Here is a 26,282-nt window from a genome sequence, read left to right on the forward strand (position 1 = left end):
AAAGACAGACAGGATGTAAGGGTGACTAAGGCCATGCCGAGTGCTGACTGTTGGACTGATCATAGACTTATCATCTCTAAACTAAGCCTTCACATCAAGCCAAAGAGACGTCCGCAGGGAAATAAAGCTGTGATGAAAAAGATCAACGTCAGTAAACTGAGGAACCCCAACACAGCAGCTTCACTAGTAGAAGATCTCGACAACCAACTCTCAGAGCTGCAATTAGAGAAAAACGTTGAGAGGAACTGGGAACGCTTCCGAAATATTGTGCACTTTTCTGCACTAAAGGTTCTTGGACCCTCACACAGGAAACAGCAGGACTGGTTTGATGAAAACGACAAAGAGATCAAGGCTTTACTTGCTGAAAAGCACTGCCTTCACCGTGCTCATCAGAACGACTCGTCGTCAACAGCTAAGAAAAATGCCTTCAACAACATTCGCAGGACCGTACAGAGCAAGCTTCGTAAGATGCAGGACTCCTGGTTGAGTGCCAAAGCAGATGAAATCCAGAAGTTTGCTGATAGAAACGATGCCAAACGGTTCTACGAAGCCCTTAGATCCTTGTATGGACCTCGGCCTTCAGGGAGTTCCCCTCTACTGGACTTAGATGGCGTAACTCTCATTACTGAGAAGACTCTGATTCTACAGCGTTGGGCTGATCATTTCCAATCCGTACTGAACCGCCCATCTTCCATCAATAATGAGGCGATTGACAGAATGCCCCAGGCGGATATTAATTACAGCCTGGACATTCCACCATCAGAGACTGAAACCCTACAGGCCATCAGTCAGCTGTCTAGTGGCAAGGCCTCAGGATCTGATGCGATTCCAGCGGAAATCTATAAGGATGGTGGTGCAATGCTTGTTGACAAACTCACTCAGCTGTTCCAGTCCTTCTGAAATCAAGGGTCCATTCCTCAGGAATTGAAAGATGCGTCCATCGTACACCTCTACAAGAGGAAAGGAAATTGAAAAGTCTGTGATAATCATAGAGGAATATCACTGCTTTCTAGCGCAGGTAAGATCCTTGCACGAGTGTTGCTGAATCGCCTGATTGACCACCTGGAACAGGGTTTACTACCCGAGACACAGTGTGGCTTCCGCAAAGAGCGTGGCACTGTGGACATGATCTTCGCAGTTCGGCAGCTCCAAGAGAAGTGTCAAGAGCAGAATCGTGAACTGTATACCATCTTCGTGGATCTTACCAAGGCTTTTGACACTGTCAGTCGCGAAGGTCTGTGGCGCATCATGTCGAAGTTTGGGTGCCCTGACAGATTCATCCTGATGGTACGTCAGTTCCACGACGGCATGACGGCTTGTGTTCTGGACGACGGAGAAGCTTCAGAGGCCTTTCCCGTCACAAACAGCATCAAGCAGGGGTGTGTTTTGGCACCGACCCTGTTCAGCATAATGTTTTCAGCTATGCTGTCAGACGCCTTTCAGAACAGTTCCTTGGGAATCAGCCTGAGATACAGGACTGATGGGAAATTGTTCAACCTGCGAAGACTCCAGGCTGTCACCAAAATAAAGGAGACTGTGCTAAGAGACCTTCTTTTTACTGATGATTGTGCCCTGAATGCTGGATCAGAGCAGGAAATGCAAGCTAGCACGGATAAATTCGCAGCAGCATGCGATAACTTCGGCCTCCTCATCAACATAAAGAAAACCAAAGTGATGCACCAGCCAGCTCCGAAAGCCCAACACCAAGAGCCCACCATCATAGTGAAGGGACAAAAGCTGCAAGCAGTGGACCAATTTACATACCTTGGCAGCACCCTTTCTCGCGCAGTGACAATTGACATCGAGGTCAACTGCAGAATCGCTAAGGCAAGTTCTGCATTTGGCAGACTGTTGACCAACATGTGGGACCGCCGTGGAATAAGCCTTGCTACAAAGCTTAAAGTCTACCGAGCAGTAGTGCTAACTACCCTGATGTATGCCAGTGAGACTTGGACTGTATACAGGAGGCACGCTAGGCAACTGAAGCACTTCCACATGACTTGCCTCCGCAGACTTCTGAAGATCCGGTGGCAGGATAAGGTGCCAGATACAGAAGTCCTCTCCAGAGCAGGCCTGCCGTCAGTTTACACTCTGCTTATGAAAGCCCAGACACGCTGGGCAGGCCATGTTGTAAGGATGCCAGACCACCGCATCCCCAAACAGCTCTTTTATGGTGAGCTGTCTCAAGGAAAGCGATCACACGGGGGACAAAAGAAGCGATACAAAGACACGCTGAAAGCCTCTCTTAAGTCCCTGGATATTGACATCACCTCCTGGGAAACTCTGGCACAAGACCGATCGACATGGCGTACGCTGATCCACCAAGGCTGCCAGACATCTGAAACCAGAAGGATAACTATAGCACAAGAGAAGCGAGCACTCCGTAAAGCCAGAGCTGTAAATGTTGTAACAGTGGTGCCCGCACATGTCTGCCCGACATGTGGCAGAACATTTCGTGCCCGTATTGGCCTTATCAGCCACCTGCGGACGCACTGTGGACAGCTCACAACCTGCTAGATGTCAAGGTCTTCTTCGAAAACGATGGATGAACATACATACATACATACATAGCAGTCTCGGATGCTGACCCAGCATGTTGTTCATTTTAAGAACACTTTCACTGCAGATTTGACAAAATGCAAAGAAGGTACCAATGAGAGATTTCTAAAGATAGTTACAGCGCTGGACCCAAGATTTAAGAATCTGAGTGCCTTCCAAAAATCTGATCCAGATGTGGGGCGGAGCATGCTTTTAGAAGTCTTAAAAGAGCAACACTTCGATGCAAGAAACTACAGAACCTGAACCACCAAAAAAGAAAATCAACCTTCTGCTGGTGATATCTGACTCAGATGATGAAAATGAACTTGCATTGGTCTGCACTGCTTTGGATCATTATTGAGTAGAACCCATCATCAGCATGGATACATGTCCTCTGGAATGCTGGTTGAAGCATGAAGGGACATACGAATCTTTAGCTCATCTGGCCCATACATATTTTGCGATGTTGGCTACAACAGTGCCATGCAAACACCTATTCTCACTTTCATGTGACACTGTAAACAAGAAGCGGGTAGCATTATCTCCTGCAAATGTAAATAAACTTGTTTGTCTGAGTGATTGGCTGAACAAGAAGTAGGACTGAGTGGACTTTTAGGCTCTAAAATTTTATATTGTTTTGTTTTTGAATGAAGTTATTTTTAGTACATAATTCTACATTTGTAAATTCAATTTTCATGATAAGCAGATTGCACTACAATACTTGTATTAAGTGAATTTAAAATACTATTTCTTTTATTTTTACAGTGCAAATATTGTAATAAAAATAATATAAAGTGAGAACTGTACACTTTATATTCTGTGTTGTAATTGAAATCAATATATTTGAAAATGTGGAAAACATCCAAAATATTTATATAAATAGTATTCTACTATTGTTTAACAGTGTGATTAATTGCGAGTAATTTTGCAATTGCATGATTAATCGTGATTAATTTTTTAATCGCTTGACAGCCCTTCTTAATTTACTTCTGTGTTGGTGCAACATGTTATTATGAAGGATAAAAGCAGCATAGCCTAAGGCCTCCAATTACACTCTAGTATAGCACAATTTACTCCACAAATTCATTCTCCTCTATACAAAGACCTACAGGTCAATCTTAGTCCTGAAAACTAAAGGCAAAGTAAAAGCTCTTTGCTTGAAGGAACCAAGCAGGAATTTGGAGAGATAGAATCCTCCCATTCAGCCTGCAACTAGGAACTAGCATAGCCATGCAGCATGACCATGGCTGGTGCTAGTAGGCACAGAGAGGATAGAAAAAAAATCATCCATGGCCCCTACCACAAGGTTTTGGGCCAATGGATCTATACTATGCATCTGGTCTGCCAACATTTCTCCTTATGGCAAACTGTTCAGAAACACCATAAAACTCAGCACCATGGCATGTATGAGGGTTTCAGGGCGGGAACACTAAGAGGCTGCAGCATGGCTTCTCATATAGAGAAACCATGATATTTCCATGGTAGTTTGGGCCTTGAACTCCCATGTGGGATGTAGATAGAAACTGGAATTTCTTATTAATTAATTGGTCTTTGAGTATTAGGGAGAATTTAGGCCCACAGTGAATACATACTGGGTCAAATCCACCCATTAACTTCAGTGAGTTCAGCACATAGTAGTTTGGTGCTTTTACACCAAAATAGCAGCAAATATTTGTTTAAAACAATTCTTGACAATCGATTGATAAATTTAAAAGCACAGATATTTAGAATGTGGAGGATATTCTCCACCACGCTGCATCCGTTTTAAGGTACGTCCAATTTTGGACCTCAAATAATTTAAATGTCCCTTTAACAAGCTGTTTCCCTCATCTGTGAAAATATATTATGGAACTATAATTTTGCAAATAGGACAATACCAAGATATATTAATGATAATAAACAAGTAAAACTAGCAAAGCATGATATTTTCACAAGTTTGAGAAAAATAAAACACTTTGCCACAAAAGCTGTGGTTGCTGCAAAAAACAGCAAAAGATCTTACTGAAAATGGTGAATATCAGGCTGGGGCATATTTACAAAAATTTACAATTTTGCCAAGGGTAGGAGTTTGTATTTTAGTTGTGAAAAGCTGTGTTTGTTGGCAGAAATGATTCACCCTGATTCACATATTTTAATATTCACTGCAATAACAAGTTTCATACATAAACCAATAAATACAAATAAATACTTGAAAGTGAAAATGGTTCATGTTGTCCAGCTGCACAATAATTCCAAATTTCAGTTTGCACCATATGCTAGTATATAAAAAATGGGTCCTACCTCTCCCGCATATTTCACTCCATCCACAATGTGCTCAGAGCCATGGTCATTAGAAGAACCCCAATGAAAGTGAAGTTGACGCAGTCTGTAGATACCTGGGAGTGGTCCATTTCTCAGCACTGCAATTGATAACTCACATCAATATTTGGCTCAGAACTTTTTCAGGAAGCTTTGCTTCACAAGAGAGGTTCATATATTTACCAGAGAGGAGTCCAAACCTTTAAAGTGTTGAGCACCTCCTGCAAATTCAAATTATTTCAGTGGGAGTTGAGAGAACTCAGCACTTTGCAGGATTGGGCCTACATCCTCTTATAACTAGGGTACATAGCACTATTTAATTACATAGCTATAGAAACTGCCATGAATCAGGGTCAAACCACAGAATGTGATGCCAGTTACCGAACAGGCCCCCTTCCTCTAACAGCAGCATGTACTGCAGTTTGGGGATGAAGCATGCTAAGGATGGCCCACTATCCTCTAGCAAATGTCCTTCTGCAGAATTAACAAATCTATGCTGATGATTTGATGGGACTCTCTCTTGTGAAACTTGCCCTAGAGAGGCCATGCAGTATTATAGGTGTTGTAGAGGTGCCATGAAGTACTAAAGCCCTGTCAAAGCTTTAAAAACCAATATGTTGCAAGCAATGCTTATTTACAGCACAGTCTGTTGCCTCTGGGGGAAGTCTATTTCTTGAAGAAAGGGCAGAAGAAAAAGGTAAAAATGGATGAATTAGAGAAGTGGCTACTGAGCACGCAGACAAACTTTTTCCCCTGCAGAAGTTCTGTAGGGCCATAATGCACTAATGAGCCATTATTCCAAACACTAGGAAGGTTTTATTTATAGACCACAAAGAACAAGATAAGTGCATTTTGACAATATCATCACGGTGAGTAGCCAAGAATACACACACACTTTCCAGCTAGTAGGTTAGGTAGGGTCTGACCCTGCCAAGCTCTGAGCGTCCCATTGACTTTCATGGAAGTTAAAGGTGCTCAACAACTTCTAAAAGGGGTCCAGCACCTCACAGGATTGGGTCTGTATACATTGGGTAAGGATAATTACATCCCCAGATCTGAAAAGACAAGGAGTAAGTCCATGTCCAGCTCTTATCTGAAATGTCCTAGATCTAAAGCATCTAAAGGAGGCCTTTCATGTGTTCTCTCAGAAACGTAATACTGTAGGCAGTTTGTCAGCAGGATCAGTAGCAGCTGTCAAGGCCATCAATTGTCCATTAAAACAGACTTGGAAAACCAAGTAATCCTGTTCAAGGGGAAATAATGACACAGTATTTTCACTTGTGGACTATCAACAGTCATTTTAACTCTGGCACCAGGTGAAGCTGTAAGACATCATGCCAAAAAAAAAAAAAAAAAAGCTTTTCTCTTCTATAAATAGGGCTTAATTTGTTCCTAACTGATTTTGATCCAGATATAATGACAAAAGACTATGGCTTAACTTTAATTCATAGATTCCAAGGCCAGAAGGGACCACTGTGATCATCTAGCATGACCCTATGGTATAACACAGGCCATAGAACTTCACCAAAACAAATGAATGAAGACTATCTTTTAGAAATATGTCCAATGGGAGGAAAAAGAGTTTCTCTTGTTTTGTTTTGTTTTGTGTAATACACTTTATTAAAGTATAAGGAGAAACTCTGAAGGTAACCTTTAACCTGGTAGATGAAATCTATCAAATACACATTTAACAAACATTTGGGAGTCCAGATCACCAGGACTAAACATAAAGAATCCAAAGACCAAGTCCACAGTAGAGACTTCTACATGGCTTAAAAATTAGTAAGAGGGGCCTTTATTTTGTTTCAGCTTGTGGCCTGGAACCAAATTCTTTGAAACTGTTCTGTTCCTGTGCTGCAAGAAATGAAAGGATGGAAGCTCACTTCCACTTTAAAAAAAACATGGGATGGTACATGGGAACAGGTGTTGGGTAAGAAACATACATATCTCCCTTGAAATTGTACTTGGAGATGAAGGGAACATAATGTGTCATTATATCGCTCATATAGAATTACCTGTTGTTAAAATCAAAGGCAATCTGTTTTTACACATCAGGGAATAATGGCACATTATTTTCACTTGTGGAAAATATCATCTTCTAGAACCTGAGATTCACAGATGCCAAGCTGAACTTGTCCCCATGTGAAGGTCTCCAGTAATGTTTTATAAAGGTCCTGTCGTTAAACCAGTGAGCTGTGGACAATGCTGTAGAGATGTCACATCCTTCCTGCTGCTGATGCTCTCTATGTGAGTGGGCCCAAAAGAAGACACAGTGAAGTCTGCAGTTTTCTTGTGGTTTTATCCTAGCTCTGACTGTATTGGATCAAACTGGTTTTCTGGGTCCTGCAGCTGTAACAAAGAAGATGTCTACTCCATCTCTTCTATCTATAGACTTCTGAATGTATTTCTTTAAGCAGGCAGCAATGCAGATTTTTGAGTTCTACCATCCATGATCAGATGAAGCAGAAATAAGAGGACAAGCTATCTGACTTGTAGCTCTCCTAGACAGAAGAAATTCACATCCTTTGGGGTATTTTTTCTTTCATGGTTCCTTCATTTTCAGGAAATCCAATTTTAACACTCTGATGGATGAACACAACACTAGGAGATATGCCAGTTTTGAAGGTGAGTTTCTGATATTCCATGGGTAGATTAGCAGTAGATGCTAAGGGACTGTGTAAAACATTCACATTCACAAAATATTTATTTTATGAACTGTATTGATTTGGATAGGGAGGTTTGCATGTCCAATTCCTCTGTTACCTCAGAAAAAAGAGAGCTAAAGACACAAGTACATAATTTGACAATGGCTGTAGAGTTCCCCTCTGACATTTTATAGCTAAAGAGAATCTCAAAAGGGTGTTTTTATATTCTGTGTTTGATTTTGCCCACAGAACAAAATTCCTATTGTAAGATGTGTCGGCTGCATTCTTCCAACCTGAAAGCAAAAGTGTAACAGCATGCACCTGAAATCCTGCAAGATTCCCTGACAACTTCTATCTGTCCATGAGAAATCATTAACTGCAGAATTATCTTGCTGCTATCTTTACAATAGGTGGAGAAGATGTGGTCCTGTCCAAGGAATGGAGAATGCATCTTTCCTGCTGCTTTGCTTGGGAACCTTCAGAATCTCAATTGCTGGGAAATTTGGTTGGCAAAATTCCATCACTAGAGTCTCTCATAGATGAGGAATATTTCAGGGTCTGGGGATGCTTCCTCCCAAAGTGTGGGTTTACCACCAAATTCTCTGTCCTGGAATATGTTGAGCAGTTTAAGTTTGCAGATGTTATGGACAGTGGTCATCTATGCTGATCTGGTTTCCACCAGTTCTAAGGAATAGAACAATCATAATATTTCCAGTATTATTTCCCATACCATTCCTTTTTGCAATCTAACATTTTGCTTGCTGTTTTTGAATGCTGCTGCATATTGAGCAGAGGTCTTTAGGATAAGATGAATAACTTATCCTGTACCCAGGATAAAAATGCATCCCATAGGACAAACACAATTATCTTTCGATGATACACAGTTGCCTGAAGAGAGCCCCATAGTTTGGATGCATAGGAATGAAGAAAATGGTTGAGTGTAAATCTGTTTTTAATTGAACTCCCCCTTTTTAAACCTTGAATTTGAAGGTTGACCATGAGAAATGGGTGGGCACTCATAAAGAGCTGCATGGACTTTGCATGCAAGATTGGATTATATCCTGTAATGGACGTAGGCATCATGAAAATAGGTCACCATGAGAGTTTTCCTTTGACAGTACTTCTAGGTCCTGAGACGCTGGATTTTCTATTATCTTTTCCTCTAAGTCTAGGGTGAGAAAGCTGTCTACATTGATTTGCAAAGTGAGGCCCCCTTGCTCTGGTTTGGTGCTAAGGTGTAATTTTAGCCTGTCTGATTCCTATCACAGGGCTGATAAGATAATATTGAACCTTTTCCAAAACCTAAAGCATTCCTGCCTTTGCTGATGACTGCTTTGCCTGTGGATTGGAAAAGAATCTCTGCAAGTGAATACAGAGTGCGGCACATAAAAGACTCTGATAGGTTGAATGTCTTGTCTTGTAAGTCAGTAAGAAAACTCTGCTTACATATTCCAGAACCTGCATCTCCCAGTTGGTAAGGTGGTCTGCCTTGAGATGCAGCACACAAGTGAAGGTTGAAAATTCTCTTACAGGCCGGATATTGCAGCCTCTTGATCTCCTTCCTTCTTGCCTTGAGGATAACTATACAAGCCACAGAACTGGAGATGCCCTCTTTCTTCCTTAACTCCATCAATATAACTGTGCCTCTGGAGGACTGAATTGTTTGGATTAGGGACTCCAAATGGTTTAAGCAAAACTTTTCCTATCCATGATATCTGCAATACTGCATCCACCCTGGCACTGGTAACACAGCAGTGAGTATGGTGTGCGGGGTAGGCATTTCTGTAGCCTCTTCAAAGAGAATCCTGTGGCACCTTATAGACTAACAGACGTTTTGCAGCATGAGCTTTCGTGGGTGAATACCCACTTCTTCGGATGCACTTGCATCCGAAGAAGTGGGTATTCACCCACGAAAGCTCATGCTGCAAAACGTCTGTTAGTCTATAAGGTGCCACAGGATTCTTTGTTGCTTTTACAGATCCAGACTAACACGGCTACCCCTCTGATACTCTTCAAAGAGAATGTCCCATATTCCCTTCTTCTGGTCTAGCTTTAGGCAACCTCACATACACAGCAAGGATACCTGGGAACTCACAGTGTTCCAATGCACATAATGTTTATAATGTCTTACTCTCTCAGCTATTTCTATCCTATTTGGAAACATTTTTCTGGAAAATTAAAAGTGGACAAAAGCTTCCTCTACATTGAGAGTGTCTGGAAAAGCCTACACTGAAATCCCAATCACACCTCTCAGCTTCTTTTCATGGTGTCCAAACATGGGATTGCAGAAAAGGGCAGACAAGAGCCTCCTAGTGGAGCTCACAGGGTCTCTCTAATGATGTGTCTGTACGCAGCATTTCTGATGGGTTGGAGGTGGTCCCGTCAAAATGGTGTTGACCTTCTTTAGGCATTTAGCTGAGTGTTTGGCTTTATGTGTGCGCTTTGGGATCTGGGAATTGCCCATAGTTTATTTCTGAAGGAGAAACATTGTGGCCACAGTAAGGAATCCAGATATGACTCCCTTAAGATTGCTGTTGTTGGGCCCAAGTAACTTGGCTTAAGCCATTGGGATGCACCTCTCCAGGAGAGTGATGTTAGAGAAGTACTCACAACATTTTGATTCCCAGAGAGCTCTTGGTCAGTGACTGATTCTTACTGCGTAGGTTTGTACACGGATCTTGGATGGGGCCCTTGTCACTATAATAAACGTTCCATAAATCGGAGAGGACAGTCTAATGTACTTGCTGAAATGTAGTGTTCACAGCACCTATTTGAAAGAGGCCTCTATCACAATGTGGGACCTGTAACTGTGGGTGAAGAGATAGAGGTCTGGTGGAGTGGGGACTCTCCATTTCCTGCAGCGCCCATGGTTATCCATAATGGAGCTGTTTTCTGACCAGCAGGAGACTACATTTGCATCAAAACAGTGCAGTTTTTTAGTTTTCAGTGAGGCCGGCATAGCCAGTGAGGGTCAATGCTGTACAGGCGGATGCAGCTGAGGGGAGCAGAGACTCTTCCATGTGGCTCCTCTGTTTGAGGTCAGGTGACAAAAATCAGTTTGCACAGGTCAGCCCTATTTATAGACATGAGGAGTTCTTGTCCTTGCAAACAAGTCTTAAAACCCTTACCTGTGGCCAGATCTACAGGGCCAGGTGGTAACTCACAAAGGAAAATAATGAGGAATTATTTCCCAAGATAGAAAATGTTGCTTTACAAGAAAACAAAGGAACATTATAGTTAAGAAATGTTACAGTTCATTATGTCAATGATGCATTAAGAAAAAGCCATACATAAATAAACATTTGCTGAGTAAAAGCTATCAGTACCCCCATAATCATAATGACTAATAAAGTCAGTTAAGCATGTTTCTAAAAGGCCTTCAGTACATAGTTACATCATTCCCATTTGTAAATGGAATTTTCACTCTAAGCAACTTTTAAAAAGGGAAGATAACACCAAAAGAAATACAGGGTTTATTGTAGTAAATTTGGTATTATTGAAGGATGAATAGCACTTAATATACAAAGGAAAAAACTACAGTTTTCTCACACAGTTTTACAGTACACATCAATGATGACTTACAACCCAATCCATCCTGCTCTTTCAGTTCAGGGCCTCTTTTGAGTAGAGATTGTTATAATATTAGCTCCCAAATTCATTGTCTTTTGTGACCTAATGCAACCTGTGTCTCCAGAGGCAGAAAACATGTAACCCACTCCACTACTGCAGCCCCAGAAGACTTTGTTTGAAGAGCCCTCAAGGTTTGATCTCCAACAACAGCATGGAAGATCAAAGTTAACATCAATACTATTCTTAAATCCTGATGGGCCTAAGCATTGCTGGTCTCAAATTAATGCTTGCTATCATACATACTGAAATGCTTAGTGTTAAAAGATGTGCTAAGCACAGAGGGTTTAGCTTTGTTGTTTGCAATCCATTGGACGTACATAAGCAAAGGCTTATGCTAGGTTTTAGCTATGCAAATTCTTCTAACTCTTATTGACTTTAGTAATACTTAAATATATCATCATAAATAATTTGCAGTTATATAAAGTCTTTCAACTAAGGATCTCAAAGTGCCATTCAAAAGTAGACAAGTATTGTTATCTTCATTTCCCTTTTACATATGGGGAAACTGAGGGACAGAGGCTAAGTAACTTACCCAAAGTCACACAGCAAATCAGTGGCAGAGTTGGAAAGTCTGCTAGCAGAGTTTCCTGGCTAATGAATAGACAATGCTGACTCCCTGTATTGTGAATTGTGGGACTAGAGGAGATAGCAGAACCTTAAAAGGTTGTTCTTTAATGGGCTTTGGAGCTCTCTACATTACAAATGGCTTTGTTTTAACACTCAAAACTTTATGACAAGGCAAGGAGCTGGAACCATGAACATGGATCTGGGAATATGGAAGCAACTTCAACCTCATAACTTTTTGTAAGATTAGATCAAAACACAAGTCCAAGCTCAGGTTAGATTTTTCCCAACTAAAAAGAGTTATTACTATTATTTGTCCTCACTATTTCTATGATTGCAGAAGCCAAAAAATGAACATATATTCATTGAAAGTTGATAAATATAACATTCTTTATGAAATATCAGCATATACAATTCTTCACATTAAAATTCTGTTTGTAATGGTTTTATGAATGAGCTACATCCAAAGAGAAACATTTCTATAACAGGCTGTAATGAGGCAGTGGAAGATCTGGCAGGAAGATAAGGGGAAGACTTGCAGGAAAGTGTGTCTGAATGCTGCATCTCCAGCTTGCTGTCCTGCAGCCATCAGAAAATCAGTAGCAGAGGGAGTACAGATGGCCACAGAATTTGCGTACGGAGCATCAGGGAAGATGCCAGAGGTATTTGGTGGAGTGACAGAGCTAGAAGAAGGAGCCTACCCTGGTCAAGCTCCCCATGCCGGACACGCATCAAGGTGCTGTGGTTGGATCCCAACACTGGATTTACGTGCCTTTAAACTTCGCCGGGCCTCAGCAGGCCTTAGACACTGACTTCGTCTCCAGCCTCTCTAGCACATTTTCTGAGTACAGTTGCTCAGTCTGTTGCCCCCTTCACAGAAGTGGGACCTCATGATCCAGCTGCCCTAGACCCCCAGGACCAGTCCTAACTCCCTCCAACACACCCAATACCTTAGGCACTCCCTTTGGCAGAGCTCCACATTTTGGGGACTCTGGTTTACAGTTTAACACTTCAGGGACACGTGATAGTTGAAGCAAACAGGCACAGATTTTGCAGATAGATTTCTAAAAAAAAACCCATCACTCTTGGTCACTTTTTCTCTCAGAATCAAACACCTAATGAGAGCACCTAGCCTGAAATAAATTTAGACAAGTGCAAACTTTTCTGCTCTCTGTGACAGCAGTGGAATCAATATCATATATTTCTTATGTGTAAGCATTTAATAATTTACCTAAGATTATTTATGATTATTATTTATTTGCTTGACAGTAGTCCCTGGGGGCTGCAGTTATGTCAGGGCCCCATTACTTTAGGTTCTGTACTGTGCGGCCCTGAAGAGTTTACAATGCAAGTATGAGATGAGAGACAACAGGTGAATGCAACAAACAGATGGGAGCACAAGGAAACAATGAGACAGTCCTAGTGAGCATAATCAGCAGTGATTATGGAGGTCTTTAGTATACTGCAGCTACATATAATGATGTAGCTCATCAATGATAGAATTCCAAAGCAAATGCCACTAAAATGAATTTAATAAAGAAAAAAATTACACATTAGGAAGACATGCTAAGTGATTTCAGTGAAGGAGATTTGGTTTTATCTTTGCTAGAGAACTAATCAAAATCCCATAACTATTCCCAGTCTGTTGTGTACTTCTGTTTTTTTATTTTATTGGATAATTCATCTTGTATTCATTTTGACTATAGATTTGTTTTCACAGACCCATCAAAGTAATAAAAAAAAAGTTAAGATGTATACACACAAATATTTAAGAGCATTGAGTCTTTTAGCAAATTCTCTCATACTAATTATTATTGTCACTACTAGCAATACAGTAATAGTATTTGAAGCTTACAATGCAGATTAAAAATAACATCATATTTTGTGCCAAAAGAGGCTGGTCTTTCACTCTACAATATAAATGGACAACCATTTGTTTTCCCTTTTTTTCGCTTGGTATTTCACATATTACAAATAAATGGCACAATCCTGCAGACCTTACACTCAAGCATAAAGACTGCTGCATGGGGTCCACATTGGAGCTAGCTGAAAATCAGATTTGCAGAAAATGTCAACATTTTAAACTTTGTTTTCCTTTTGAAATGTTGTTTTCTTTCCAAACTGAATGAAATGGTTATCTAGACTACATCTTTATTACAAGTTAGGGAGTGATTCCCCTCCTCGCGTACACATGCTTGTGCTAACTCTCATCGAGCAAGCATGAGTATAAATAGCAATGAAGCTAGGGTAGCATGGATAGCAGCAGCAGAGGCACAGCCTAGCCATGACAAATATAAACCCACCTGAAACCACTGGGCACTTACTTGGCATGCCTAAGCCTTGCCTCCGCTGCTACCCATGGTACCACAGCTACACTAGTATTTATATTTGTGCTAGCTCGATCAGAGCTAGTGTGAGTATGTGTACACAAGCAGGGGAAACATACCCTTAGCTCATAGTGTGGATGTAGTCTTAGAAAAAAAATCAGTTTTGAAAATTTTTCATTTCAGAATATCAACATTTTTTGTTGGAACTGTGTAGCTTTGTTTCAAATTTTAATTTATGAAGTTTTTCCATTTTAATATTATTTTTACATTTCATGATATGTCAGATACTATTTCATGAAAAAAATTGGTTTCTTTCAACAAAACAGTCTTTTCTGACAACAAACTCTTTCGACAACAATTTTCCTACCAGCTCTACTCCAAGTAATACATATCGTTTCTAAAGTTTCTTGAGATGTGTTCACACAGCAAGGTACGTTGTGAACAAAAATTATGGCTGTTGTTGCTAATCTGCATTCAGAAATATTCACTAAAAAGCTCTGCAAAGATGAAAGCAAGTTTTGATTTCTAGAGCTGTAAGAATTAGAGTGGCAATACTATATTCACTTGATTTTCTTTTTAACTCAATTGTGAAGCAACTTCATAGCTTATTGACAGCAACTTTTCTATGAAGTATAGCCAAAGGTATCAGTATGAAATTCCATTTGTACAGAGATGCTAAATGCTGCTGGCACTTCTTAAAAGGTATTGGCATGTCTCTCAAATATGTATGGCTGTTCTAAGCCTGAAGAGCCACATATGATATGTGCAGCACTTTGCATATTGTTGTAAAGAATTTGTGGGCAAACAGGTTAATAAGAATGGTGATACAGTACTTGTAGAGTGTTAATATTTGCTTTAAGGGTTTATTTTAAACTGAAGTATCAGAGGGGTAGCCGTGTTAGTCTGGATCTATAAAAGCAGCAAAGAGCCCTGTGGCACCTTATAGACTAACAGATGTATTGGAGCATGAGCTTTCGTGGGTGAATACCCACTTCGTCGGATGCATCCAATACATCTGTTAGTCTATAAGATGCCACAGGACTCTTTGCTGCATTTTAAACTGAAGTTTCTCAGCCCTTTCCTTTTGTACTTGAGGACTCATTTAGCAGAAATACTATAGACCTAATCCTGCAGTCCTTAGGCAAAAATCTCACTGATGTCAATGGGAGTCTTGCCAGAGCAAAGACAGCAGGATTTGGAGTCTATTGTTAGCTATTTTTCTTTGTCAAAATAGTATGATCACACTTTTCAAAAATGATATTTTGCATTTACACGGGCATTCTAGCTGTGGCCCTCAAAGCGTTTCTGGTGAAATTCACTCCTCTCACAGAAAGCCTGAGGATTTGGGCTCCACGCAGGTGGTGTGCACTGTGGCTGGGGAGGTGAAATCCATCCTACAGCCGAGGACAACATTCTGTGGCTGCTGTGCAACCCCTCCCTTTCACCTCATCCTCACCTGAGACTGTACCTAGGGGCTGATAGAGAAATCACAACCTCCCTGCCCCAGCTGTGTTGAGTATTGGGGGCACAGGAGCCAGAAAAATGCAGATATTGGACCACCCCCAATGTGGCCAACTGTGTTGGTATGCATAGGGCCAGAGCAGACACCCTTCTGCATATAGCATATTAGCATATAGAGCATGTTGTCTTCCAAGAACTTTGCAAACATTCATTTGTATAATTTCTTCAGGTAAAACCCAGACTAACCTGATCTATTGAAAGTGTCATCAAACACAACTTTGCAGGTTCTCCCATTGTTCACTATGGTCCTAGCTCCGACAGGATCATATCCAACAAACCAAGGCAGAAGTGAGGGGTCATAATGGACCTCTTTGGAATTGATTTCAATAGGTGACTGATTGTCTCCTTTGGCAATAGGGTAATGTTTGTGCCAGTGCTCAGGTCCTAGGAAGAAATGCAAAGAAATGTCACGAAAATCTCTTCCACTTGGGCATAAAAAGTTGACATCTGTTTAATACAAATACAAGCAATGATACACATCATTCATACATCGCCTCGCAGCTGTGCCATTCACTGCGGACATTTTTCCTCCTTTTGGTTTTCAGACGGAGGCATCTGAAGCATTAGCCGTGACTCCTTCTAAGGGCTAGTCTACACTTACCTGCCGGGTCGACGCGGTGAGTTCGACTTCTCGGAGTTTGAACTATTGCGTCTAATCTGGACGCGATAGTTCGAACTCCGGAAGCGCCGCGGTCGACACCGGTACTCCACCACTGCAAACGGCGGTGGCGGAGTCGACCTTGGAGCCGCGGACTTCAATTCCACGGCGTCTGGACGGGTGAGTAGTTCGAACTAGGGTACTTCGAATTCAGCTACGCTATTCATGTAGCTGAATTTGCGTACCCTAGTTCGACCCCGCTTCTTAGTGTGGACCAGCCCTAAGAAACTGTTGTTAGAGATGAACATGTTGCTTAGCCATAGGACTGCACCGCCCCTTACAGCCGGGGAGCTGCAGCCACCTGGATTGCAGCGCCCCAGGAGCTGTCCAGTATCCACTTCCCGGGTGAGGGTGGAGATCGGACTGGGAACGCGGGCTGATCGGGCTGTAAAGTTGTGCCCAGATTTATTATCATGGAAGCAGAAGATGCAGGAGCCAGGAGCCAGCCCCCACCCAGCCCAGCCTCACTCCTCACAGCGCCTGCCAGACAAGCGGTGCCGGACAGACCGGGCTGGCCGCGAGCGCTGCAGGCTCCCGCCCCAGGGGACGCTGCGGCGCCCTGCCCCTCACTCACCGTTGTCACTGTCATAGCCCCACTGACAGGATTGCTGGGCCATGCTCTCGGCGCGGGGTCTCAGCGCTTTGTGCCTGGGCTGCTCTGGCCGCTCCTGCAGGACGGTGGCGCCGGCTCCGCCAGGGGCTTTTATAGGCTCCCGCCAACTCCGTGCCCCCGTTGACACCAGCAGAGGTGAGAGGAGACGCGGAGGGTGTCTCCTGCTGGCGCGCAGCCCGCGCAGGGGGCGGAGAGCGCGATCCCCTCCCCCGTTGGCCCCCACCCGCCGCCTCTTCCCCGGGGGCTCCCGGGCCGGCCCAGGCAGCAGCCGGGCAATCAGACCAGCCTGGCGCGGGTCTGTGCGCAGCGAGGGCCCTGCTCGCCAGCCCGCTCTGCGCCGCTTCCCTGCTCTCAGTGGGTCGTACCTGGCGGCAGGTTCGCCCTCCGCAAAGCTAGTTCCCTGCCTGTGCAGCCTGCTGCTGCATCTGCCCCGGCTCGGGGCTGCAGCCCCGCGGGATCGTTGGTCTGTAGTTGTAATTGAACGAGGGGTTTGTTTGATCCTTTTCCCACTCGGGAGGTGGGTCTGAGCGGGGGGGGGCAGGTACAACCGATGCTGAGCGGTTCACACATTAACCAGACACTCTCCGCGCTGCCCAGCGCCGAGACACCAAAGGCCCCCGCTGACCATACTGACCCCGCGGATCGATTTTTCACTTGGCATTGTCCATGTGCCCTACAAAAAGTGGGGGTGAGAACCCTGGTCATGAATGGCGGCTCAGCCCGCTGGCGGTGACGTGCATCGCCCCCCTGGCTGGGTTACTGCCCGGGACAAGATTTATCTTCCTGGCTTGTTACCAGGGGCGGCTCCAGGCACCAGCGCCCCAAGCGCTGCCTGGGGCCGCAAGCCACGTGGGGGCGCTCTGCCGGTGGAGGGCGGCAGGCAGGTTGCCTTGGGCAACATGCCTGCAGAGGGTCTGCTGGTCCCCTGGCTTCAGGGGACCTCCCACAGGCCTGCCACTGAATCCGCGGGACGGGGACCTCCTGCAGGTAAGCCGCCGAAGGCAGCCTGCCTGCCCTGCTTGGGGCGGCAAAATACCTAGAGCCGCCCCTGCTTGTTACTTCGGGGCGTTACACAAATCATTGCACATACCCTGTGTGGGAAGAGAGACTAGCTTATATTTAACCATTTATCTCCCTTGCAGTAGACGGTGGTCACAAAAATGCCTGTTTGCATAGTAGGATTAAAAACAAATGTGACATGAATTACGAACAGGAATAAATAGCTAACAGTGGGGTTGGGGTGTGGTTTATATTTCAAACAAAGAATAACTCTTCTCCTTTGCACTTCAGCGATTCCAATCAATTTAAACACATACTGCAAATAAAGTGAGTTGTGTCATTAAGGTGCTGCCCTTTGTTCTTAGGCTCATGCTAAATACTATTTATTATCAATGACTATTACATGGGTCATCACTAATTATTAAAGGATGCCGTAATTTTTTAAAAGCAATTTCCAACATGAGGCTTTAAAAATGCATCAAAATGGGAATGGAGAGACTAGGTTAGTGGGGTAATATCTTTTTATTGGACCAACTTCTGTTGATGAGAAGGACAAGTTTTGGCACTGCAACAACACTGCATACACCAACTGGGACTAGTTGGGGGGGGATCTAAATTTGTCCCTCCTAGTGACTTTCAGGGGGGAAATGCTGGAGGAAATTTGAAAGGGGAAACAGGTATCTTACCAGAGCTAGTGCTTCCTTCTGCCCCTATTTCTGAGTGCATAAAGCCCAGTATTACTAACTGGAGAGTGCAGACACCTCAAAGACACCATACAAAGAAGATATGGTGAAAATCTTTCATTACTAAAGGATTTGTTTTTAATTTGATGTTCTGGGTAGCATAAATTGAGGGGTTTCCACTCATAAATAAAATAATAAATTGTCTTTTGCCGGGCTGAAACAACGCACCACATCTGAATTCATCACATTATGCTGACACTGTCATCTGACTGCAGCTGGCTGTTGAGCTTATGCTGAAGGTGCAGTTACTACATAGAAGCTGCTGTATGTTAGTATAACACCAACAGACCATGATCATCTGTGGGGGTGATTGAACTTGAGACCTCTGGAGTTTAGTGCATGAGCTAAAAGCTACCTGTCTGTTAGCTAAGGCTGTAGAGTAGACTCATTAAGCTTACACTCGCTAAGTGATCTCAGTGCCACTAGATGGGACACACCACCACACCCAGAAGGCGTGTGGGTTACATAAGAAAATAGTAACTCTTCTTGCTAGCACAAAAAATAGGGTGCCACTGCTCCTGTTTTAACACATTTGACAGCTGCTCTCTGGGTTCAGGTAGCAGAAAATTGGGGTTGGTCCTGCTTTGAGCAAGGGATTGGACTAGATGACCACCTGAGGTCTCTTCCAACCCTAATCTTCTATGACTCTAAGACAGATAGCTATATAGAGTATGGTGATGGCTCCTGGAGAGCCAGTTTGCATGGCAAACGGTAGGAGTGAGTCAAACTGGCACAATGCCTCACAGAGACATGGATTCAGCAATACCTTTTTACACCTTATGTTCAGAATAAATTTGGGTTTGGAGTGCTGTCAAGGATGAGTTTGGCTCATCGACTTTAGTTATGTAATTGTACATCATAAATTCACATTGTTTCCTATCACATCAATTTCTCACTTGTACAGCTTAATTTCAGCAGGTGCACTCCCACTAGCTTCACAAAGAGCCTGACTGCACAAAGTGAGCACAGGGTGGTGAATTTCCAAATTCTTGGATCTTTTAAAGATGCTACTTACTGTTCAGGACATTCTTATTAAACTGCAAAATCATTATAGAATATAGAGGGCTAGTCTCTGACCGCTCACACTAAGAAAACCCTTGCTATCAAGGGATTGATTTAAATCACCTTCATTTAAATCATCAAGTGGAAAGCCTCAGCTGAAATTGTGGATTTTAATCAGCTTTTCCATTTGTACTTTAGTTATTTTCTAAATAAAGATGCATTCACATTGGTGGCTAGAACCATTACAACATGTTGATTTACAACTATACAGAGCCTTTACACTAGATAAGGTACATCTTTTGCTATCTGGCAGGGCACACTATAATTATATACATTTATTTGAGCAATTATTTAGCTTAATAATTTTAGATTCTTATTAATTGTACATTTTAGTATGTCAGAAAAAGGTGAATGATATATTGCTTATTTCCTAGATAATTAACTTTTTGCTCATGATTAGTGTCAAGTTGCATTAGGATGGTAACTGGAATTCAATTAAGCACATAAAACAGCATATAATATTTATTTTTATTAAATCAAACGCCCTTAATCTTTTTAAAAATATTGATTTTTATCCACACTTAAGTGCAGGTTTTGTTTTTGCTAATTCTAAGTTAATAAGCAGGGAGTCATGCACCAAACTGCATGTAAACTCCAAGCATACTTGTTAGCTTGCATCATTCTGCAGATGACTCCATGGGGCAGTGCGCTGGAACAATTTGTATTATAGGGGTGTTGAAAGCCATTGAACAAAACTGCAAACCCTGCATATAGCGGAAACCACTTCAAACCATGCCATAAACAATAGTGGCAGCTAGGAGGAACAACTGCAAGCAATGGCAGAGATCACATCAACCCCTAGATCAGGGGTCGGCAGCCTTTCAGAAGTGGTGTGCCAAGTCTTCATTTATTCACTCTAATTTAAGGTTTGGCGTACCAGTAATACATTTTAACATTTTTAGAAGGACTTTCTATAAGGCTATAATATATAACTAAACTATTTGTTGTATGTAAAGTAAAATATTCTTTAAATATTTAAGAAGCTTCATTTAAAATTAAATTAAAATGCAGAGCCCCCCTGGACCAGTGTCCAGGACCCAGGCAGCGTGAGTGCCACTGAAAAATCAACTCGCGTGCCGCCTTCAGCACGCGTGCCATAGGTTGCCTATCCTTGCCCTAGACTGAAAGTATGCATTTAGATGTTCAAGTACTCAAAGTAGCAGTGGCCAGGACAGCTTCCCCCCCCCCACCCCCAATCAGCATCTAGACAGAAGGTTTCAGCCTTTTCTTCAGATGCAGACTTCCTTACCATCACCCATGCATTTGTCACTTCAAGAAGAGACAAGAGCATCCAGCTCCACATAGAGTTAAATAAGTCCATTTGGAGACTGATTGGTGCAGACTGCATCTGTCCACTTATTGACATATTACACTGGAGCATCAAGATCCCATTGGCTTCAAGGTGTAATTTAATCTGTCAGTTTTAACCTTTAAATCCCTAATGGCCTGGGATCTGCCTACCTAGGAGACCTTTCTTTCCCTGTGCCATATTGCCTCAGCTATATTCAATAGATGTGCCTGAGTTTAGATTTGTTTCTTCAGTTGTCCCATGTGGATGATTTATTTCTTTGAGGCTCTGCTGATTGTACTGGCTTTTTACGTTTGCATTTGAAATATGCTTTATATGGCGTGATATTTAAATGATACCTAGTGTTTGGCAGGTGGTCTCTATTGGTACTTACAAATAAAAATAAATACAATTCTTTCTAAACTCAGATAGCATAACAGCAGAAACTACAATCATTCACGAGTCTAGTCTTTTTGAAAATCTGACTAAGCTATTTGGCTCAGTTATATTGTGGAGAAGAGCGTGCCACACTATTTAATGATACCTTCTACTTAAAATATTTTACCTCCTACTTTCAAGGGCCCAGTTGTTCTTATATGACGGAATCATTAACAGTGTGATGCCCAAAAGGTATCATGTCTTGACAGTGGGCATTGGAAAAATGCCTTAGCAATAGTATTGCACATATACTCTTTATTTGTGCATGATTTTTATTTTGCATATGGTTACATATTGAGCAAAGTATACTTTCCATTGAATACATGTGTATGTCTGAGAATTAGTAAGAGTTATGCATATTTTTCAAAAAGAAAAGATGCCTAATGGAGAGCATATTTATACAATAGCATGCATGTCCACAATGCTTTATAACAGGTGAATGATGCTACTCCATGATCAGAACCCTTCCGCAAAGATTTTCCAATCTAAACACACTAACACAAAAAAGGGGAAAAAATAAAAAGTGGTGGATGGTCTTTACAGCCAGAATGCTTCACAGCAAAGGTGAAGTCTCCCATTTGTCAAGGGAGAGGCAGGAAACTTGACATGCAATAATTAGGAAGCTGCCCAACCATAATGTGTAGCAAGAAATAAGGTACAGAGCTCAGAACAACAGAAGGAGACAACAGGTAAATTTTTCAAGATCATTTAAATGACTTAGAACAGTGTTTTCCAAGCAGTGGGTTATGACCCATCCACAGGTTGTGGGAAGATTCTAGATGGGTCATGGGCCCAGTGCAGTGGGGAGGCCCCTGGAGTGGGGTAGAAGAGTGAGCTGAACCCACATTCACCCCATAGTGGCAGCTCCTGCCCCATGGGAATGGGCCCAGCTCCCCACTCCTGGAGTTGCAATCTGGTGCATGCAGTAGTAGTGCCACTCAGATTTGGCCCCCAGGGCCTCCCTTCTACACCAGGCCAGGATTATGGTTGTGGTTCTGGGCTGCAGAGTGCTGCTGCGAGTGGTTGATGCTTCTTGGTAGGGGAAGGAGGAGGAGGTGGTGGTGGAGAAGGATGCTGGACTATGATTTTGCTCCCTTCCAAATTTGGACCCATGTTTTAAAGGCTATATCAGCCAATGAGAAGACACCTTTCTTTAGAGAACAACTGAAGTACAAATTGAAAAGTTGATTTAAATTGCTGATTTAAATTGCCTTGATTTAAATCAATTAATCTTAGCTCAATGAACTACACAATATGGATCACATCTAAGGGCCCTATTGTATGAGAATATGTTTGATTAAAGAATTATTTATTTTTATAAAACAAAATATCAACATGTTATACTTACATGGCCACATCAGCCACACCATCAGAGGCTAGTTTACCTGCACGTCTACCAATGTGATATATGCCATCACGTGCCAGCAATGCCCCTCTGCCATGTACATTGGCCAGACCAGACAGTCTCTATGCAAAAGAATAAATGGTAACAAATGTGACATCAGGAATGATACTTAAAAAACCAGTAGGAGAACACTTCAACCTCCCTGGTCACTCAGTAACAGACTTAAAAGTGGCAATTCTTCAACAAAAGAACTTCAAAAACAGACTCCCACATGAAACTGCAGAACTGGAATTAATTTGCAAACTGGACACCATCAAATTAGGCCTTGAATAAAGACTGGGAGTGGATGGGTCATTACAAAAACTAATTTGACCATACTAATTTCCCCCTACTGGAACCAGGAACTAGCACTAAGTCATTGTTTGATTAGCATACTATCACTTCTATATTGTCTCTCTCTCCTTCATAATGACCTTCTTGTCAACTGTTTGAAATGGGTCACCCTCATTACAACTACAAAAGTGATTTTTCCTCCCTTGGTATCTACTGTTAATTGAATTGTCTCGTTAGACTGATCCCTCACTTGGTAAGGCAATTCCCATCTTTTCATGTACTATGTCTATATACCTGCTACTGTATTTTCCACTCCTTGCATCTGATGAAGTGGGTTCTAGCCCACAAAAGCTTATGCCCAAATAAATGTGTTAGTCTCTAAAGTGCCACAAGGACTCCTCGTTGTTTTTACATGGCATGTTTCATTCCAGAATTATTGATTTTGTGTATTGCTGGAGGACCTAAAGCAGGAGTGGTCAAACTTAGTGACCCTCCGAGCCGCATACGACAATCTTCAGAAGTTTGAGAGCTGGGGTGTGCCTGCTGGGGCTCAGGGCTTCAGCCCCACTCCTACTGAAGCCCCAAGCCCTGGCAGGTGCATCCTGTGGGGCTGAAGCCCCAAGACCGCCCCTCCCCACTGGACAGAGCAGAGGTAAGGCATGGTGGGGCACAAAGAGTCATGTGACTCCCCCCCTCCAGATTTTTGCCAGGGTTTGCTGGCCTTGCTCAGTCACATAGTACTGTCGGGCCCCGTCCCTGCACAGCAGCTGCTGGAGCCAGCAAGCTGGGAGTTGAAGCCGTGGGGAGAGGCAGTGGCAAACAGCTGGGAGCTATAGAAAGAGCTGCTGCTTTTGTTGCTGCCTCTCCCCATGGAGCTAAAGCAGCGGCCCCTCCCTGCAGCTCCCAGCTGTTTGCCGCTGCTTCTCCATGCAGAGCTAATGCCTGGGAGCTGCAGGGAGGGGTCACTGAGGGTAACAGGGAGGGGTGCTTGGGGGGGCATGACTCAAGCTGTTGCAGGGGTTGGACTTTTAAATTGTGCCTCCCCACTCTCAGCAGGCACCAGTCAACCACCCTGCTGCAGGGCAGAAGCCCAGAACTACTTCTGCACAATCTGGTAGATAATGGGGGGTGCCTCTGTGAACTGCACTTTCTACATGCAGCTTGTGATCAGCAATTTAGCCACCCCTGACCTAAAGGCTCCAAATAAAACCAGACCCCGTTATGCTAGACGCAAACACATACTAAGAGACTGTCTCTTCCTCAAAGGCTTCACATTCTAAATAGACAAGATTGACAAAGAATGGGAGGAGAAACAAAGGCACAAGTCTTGCCCAAGGTTAGATATTCATTGACACAGCTGGGAATACAATCCAGGCCTCCTGTTTACCACTCCGGTACCACTGGACCAAAGTGCCTCTCCAAAGAGCATTACAAAAGTAGGTATGTATTATTATCTCAATTTCCTGATGGGAAAAACAGGTTAGGAGACTTGTTCCAGTCTTGTTTGATGGTTCCTAGCCCTTTGCTATAACCACTCTCCTCTGCTCTGTCTTTCTACTATAGGTAGTAGCAAAAATTGAGGAGTGAGAGACAAATACAAAACATTGGGTTAGGTATTTGAAGTTTAATTTAAAGTATTTCACGTAGCAGAATTAAGGTATAAAGTTCAAGCAATCATAGGAGCAGTTCAAAAAACATTACAGGCCAATTTCTGTCCTTAAAAACAACATGGAAATTTAACACAGACAACCCCCTAATCTGACTAACAGTTTTGTCATTGGGACTCCGTCACATGGCACGCCCTCTGAAATCCAAATCTCAATTCAAGAATGAAAATCTGAGCTATCTGCTTTTATGCACTTTGGCACAGACTGATTCAGCATAATCCAAGAATGAAAATCTGACCTAAGCTGTTTGCTTTTATAAACTCAGGACGTGTCTGCTCTGAAATTCCAACAGACGGGTACCTCTTCTCTACTAGGGTACAGCTTTAAGTCTCATGCTGACCTTGAATTGTACAGTTTAAGGTGAATATTCACTCATCTCAGAACAGAAAACTACAGGGGACCTGAACAGTTTGGAAAAAACTTCAGATGGGTAGTAAAGACCAATATTTTTTACTACTCATTAGCACCAAATACTAAGGCTGGGTACCAAAACACACACATGCAAAGGCTGAAACTAATGAAAAAAATCTCCCTTCATAAATCTTAATAAGGGTCCCAACTCACCATCTATTTTACTCACATGTTTGTCATGGTGAGCATGCATGATCATCCTAGGTCTGACACCTCTTTATTAGAATGGATTGTGGGAATAGATGTTTATATGCCAATATATTTTTAATCCATATACTTTCAGTTCTATGGACCAAATCCTGCTCCCTCCCTATCTTTCACAGGTGCACAGTCACCAAAAAGTATGAGAACTGCCATGGTTCTGCTGAATAAGGAGTGAAGGGACAAGCTGTGAAGAAGCTACTCAGAGGGAATCCACATCCAGAAGAGTGGGACTGCAACTATGAGGATCCATTTGCCAGAACTTCTCTGTTGTTATTGGTGTTGGTCAGTGGGTCTGGGGACTGCTATAATCCATATACTTCTAATGGTGTGCTCATGTTTCACAGCCCACAACCAGACAGTGGAGGAGGATTCCATTCCTATCAACCCTTACATAGCTCCTCTGGATAAATCCCTTAACTCAGACTTTGTTCTGGGAACCAGGAATTAGCACTAAGTCATTGATTGATTAGCAGACTATCACGTCTATATTTTCTCTCTCTCCTTCATAATGTAAATATCCTAACATCATTATCATAAATAACACCCCACTTTACAGACACATGAAAGACAAGGTCCCTAATGCAAGAGCCAGCAGTCTAATTTGGACAAGTACAATAACAGTTACAATGCAAGAGGGCAAGGCATATTGTCATTTAGGAAATCAATGCTGGAAGGGTGTATTTCCTTCTCACACATATGCTGTTTACACTCTGAACAGATATCTTTCTCATGTAATGCTAATTACTGTTAGTCTGAGGACTGTGGTAGAGCCAGTGAAGAAAAGAGCGAGGAAGCTCATCCTGGATTTGTCAGCCAAAGCAAGCTACAGGGTAGACATAAAAATGCCTACTTAGAAGCCCATGTATGTTCAGAGGTATGGGTTTAATAATGATTGTATTTGGCAGTAGCACAGACATGGAAGCCCTATTCATAGTCAGATCTGTGCACACATCTTCCAAAACAAACAAAAGGAGCATATGTAAGTTATGTTGAACTTA

At 42.6% G+C, this 26,282-nt stretch overlaps 1 protein-coding gene across 4 annotated transcripts in view; it reads right to left on the reverse strand.

The window, feature by feature from the left end:
- LOC123365439 (carbonic anhydrase 3-like) overlaps window positions 1-26,282 on the reverse strand; it is an 82,482-nt gene that overhangs the window by 21,341 nt on the left and 34,859 nt on the right. For 3 of the 4 annotated variants that reach the window (XM_045008296.1, XM_045008298.1, XM_045008295.1), the window contains 2 exons: window positions 15,710-15,907; window positions 4,819-4,937 (listed from right to left, as the gene is read on the reverse strand). In XM_045008296.1, the coding sequence (XP_044864231.1) occupies window positions 4,819-4,937; window positions 15,710-15,907 (317 nt within the window). Of the gene's footprint in view, window positions 1-4,818; window positions 4,938-15,709; window positions 15,908-16,755; window positions 16,989-26,282 lie in introns of those variants that run through there. The other variant, XM_045008297.1, reaches the window with a different exon arrangement.

The sequence above is a fragment of the Mauremys mutica genome, chromosome 2 (assembly GCF_020497125.1).
Source record: "Mauremys mutica isolate MM-2020 ecotype Southern chromosome 2, ASM2049712v1, whole genome shotgun sequence".
Lineage (NCBI taxonomy): Eukaryota > Metazoa > Chordata > Testudines > Geoemydidae > Mauremys > Mauremys mutica.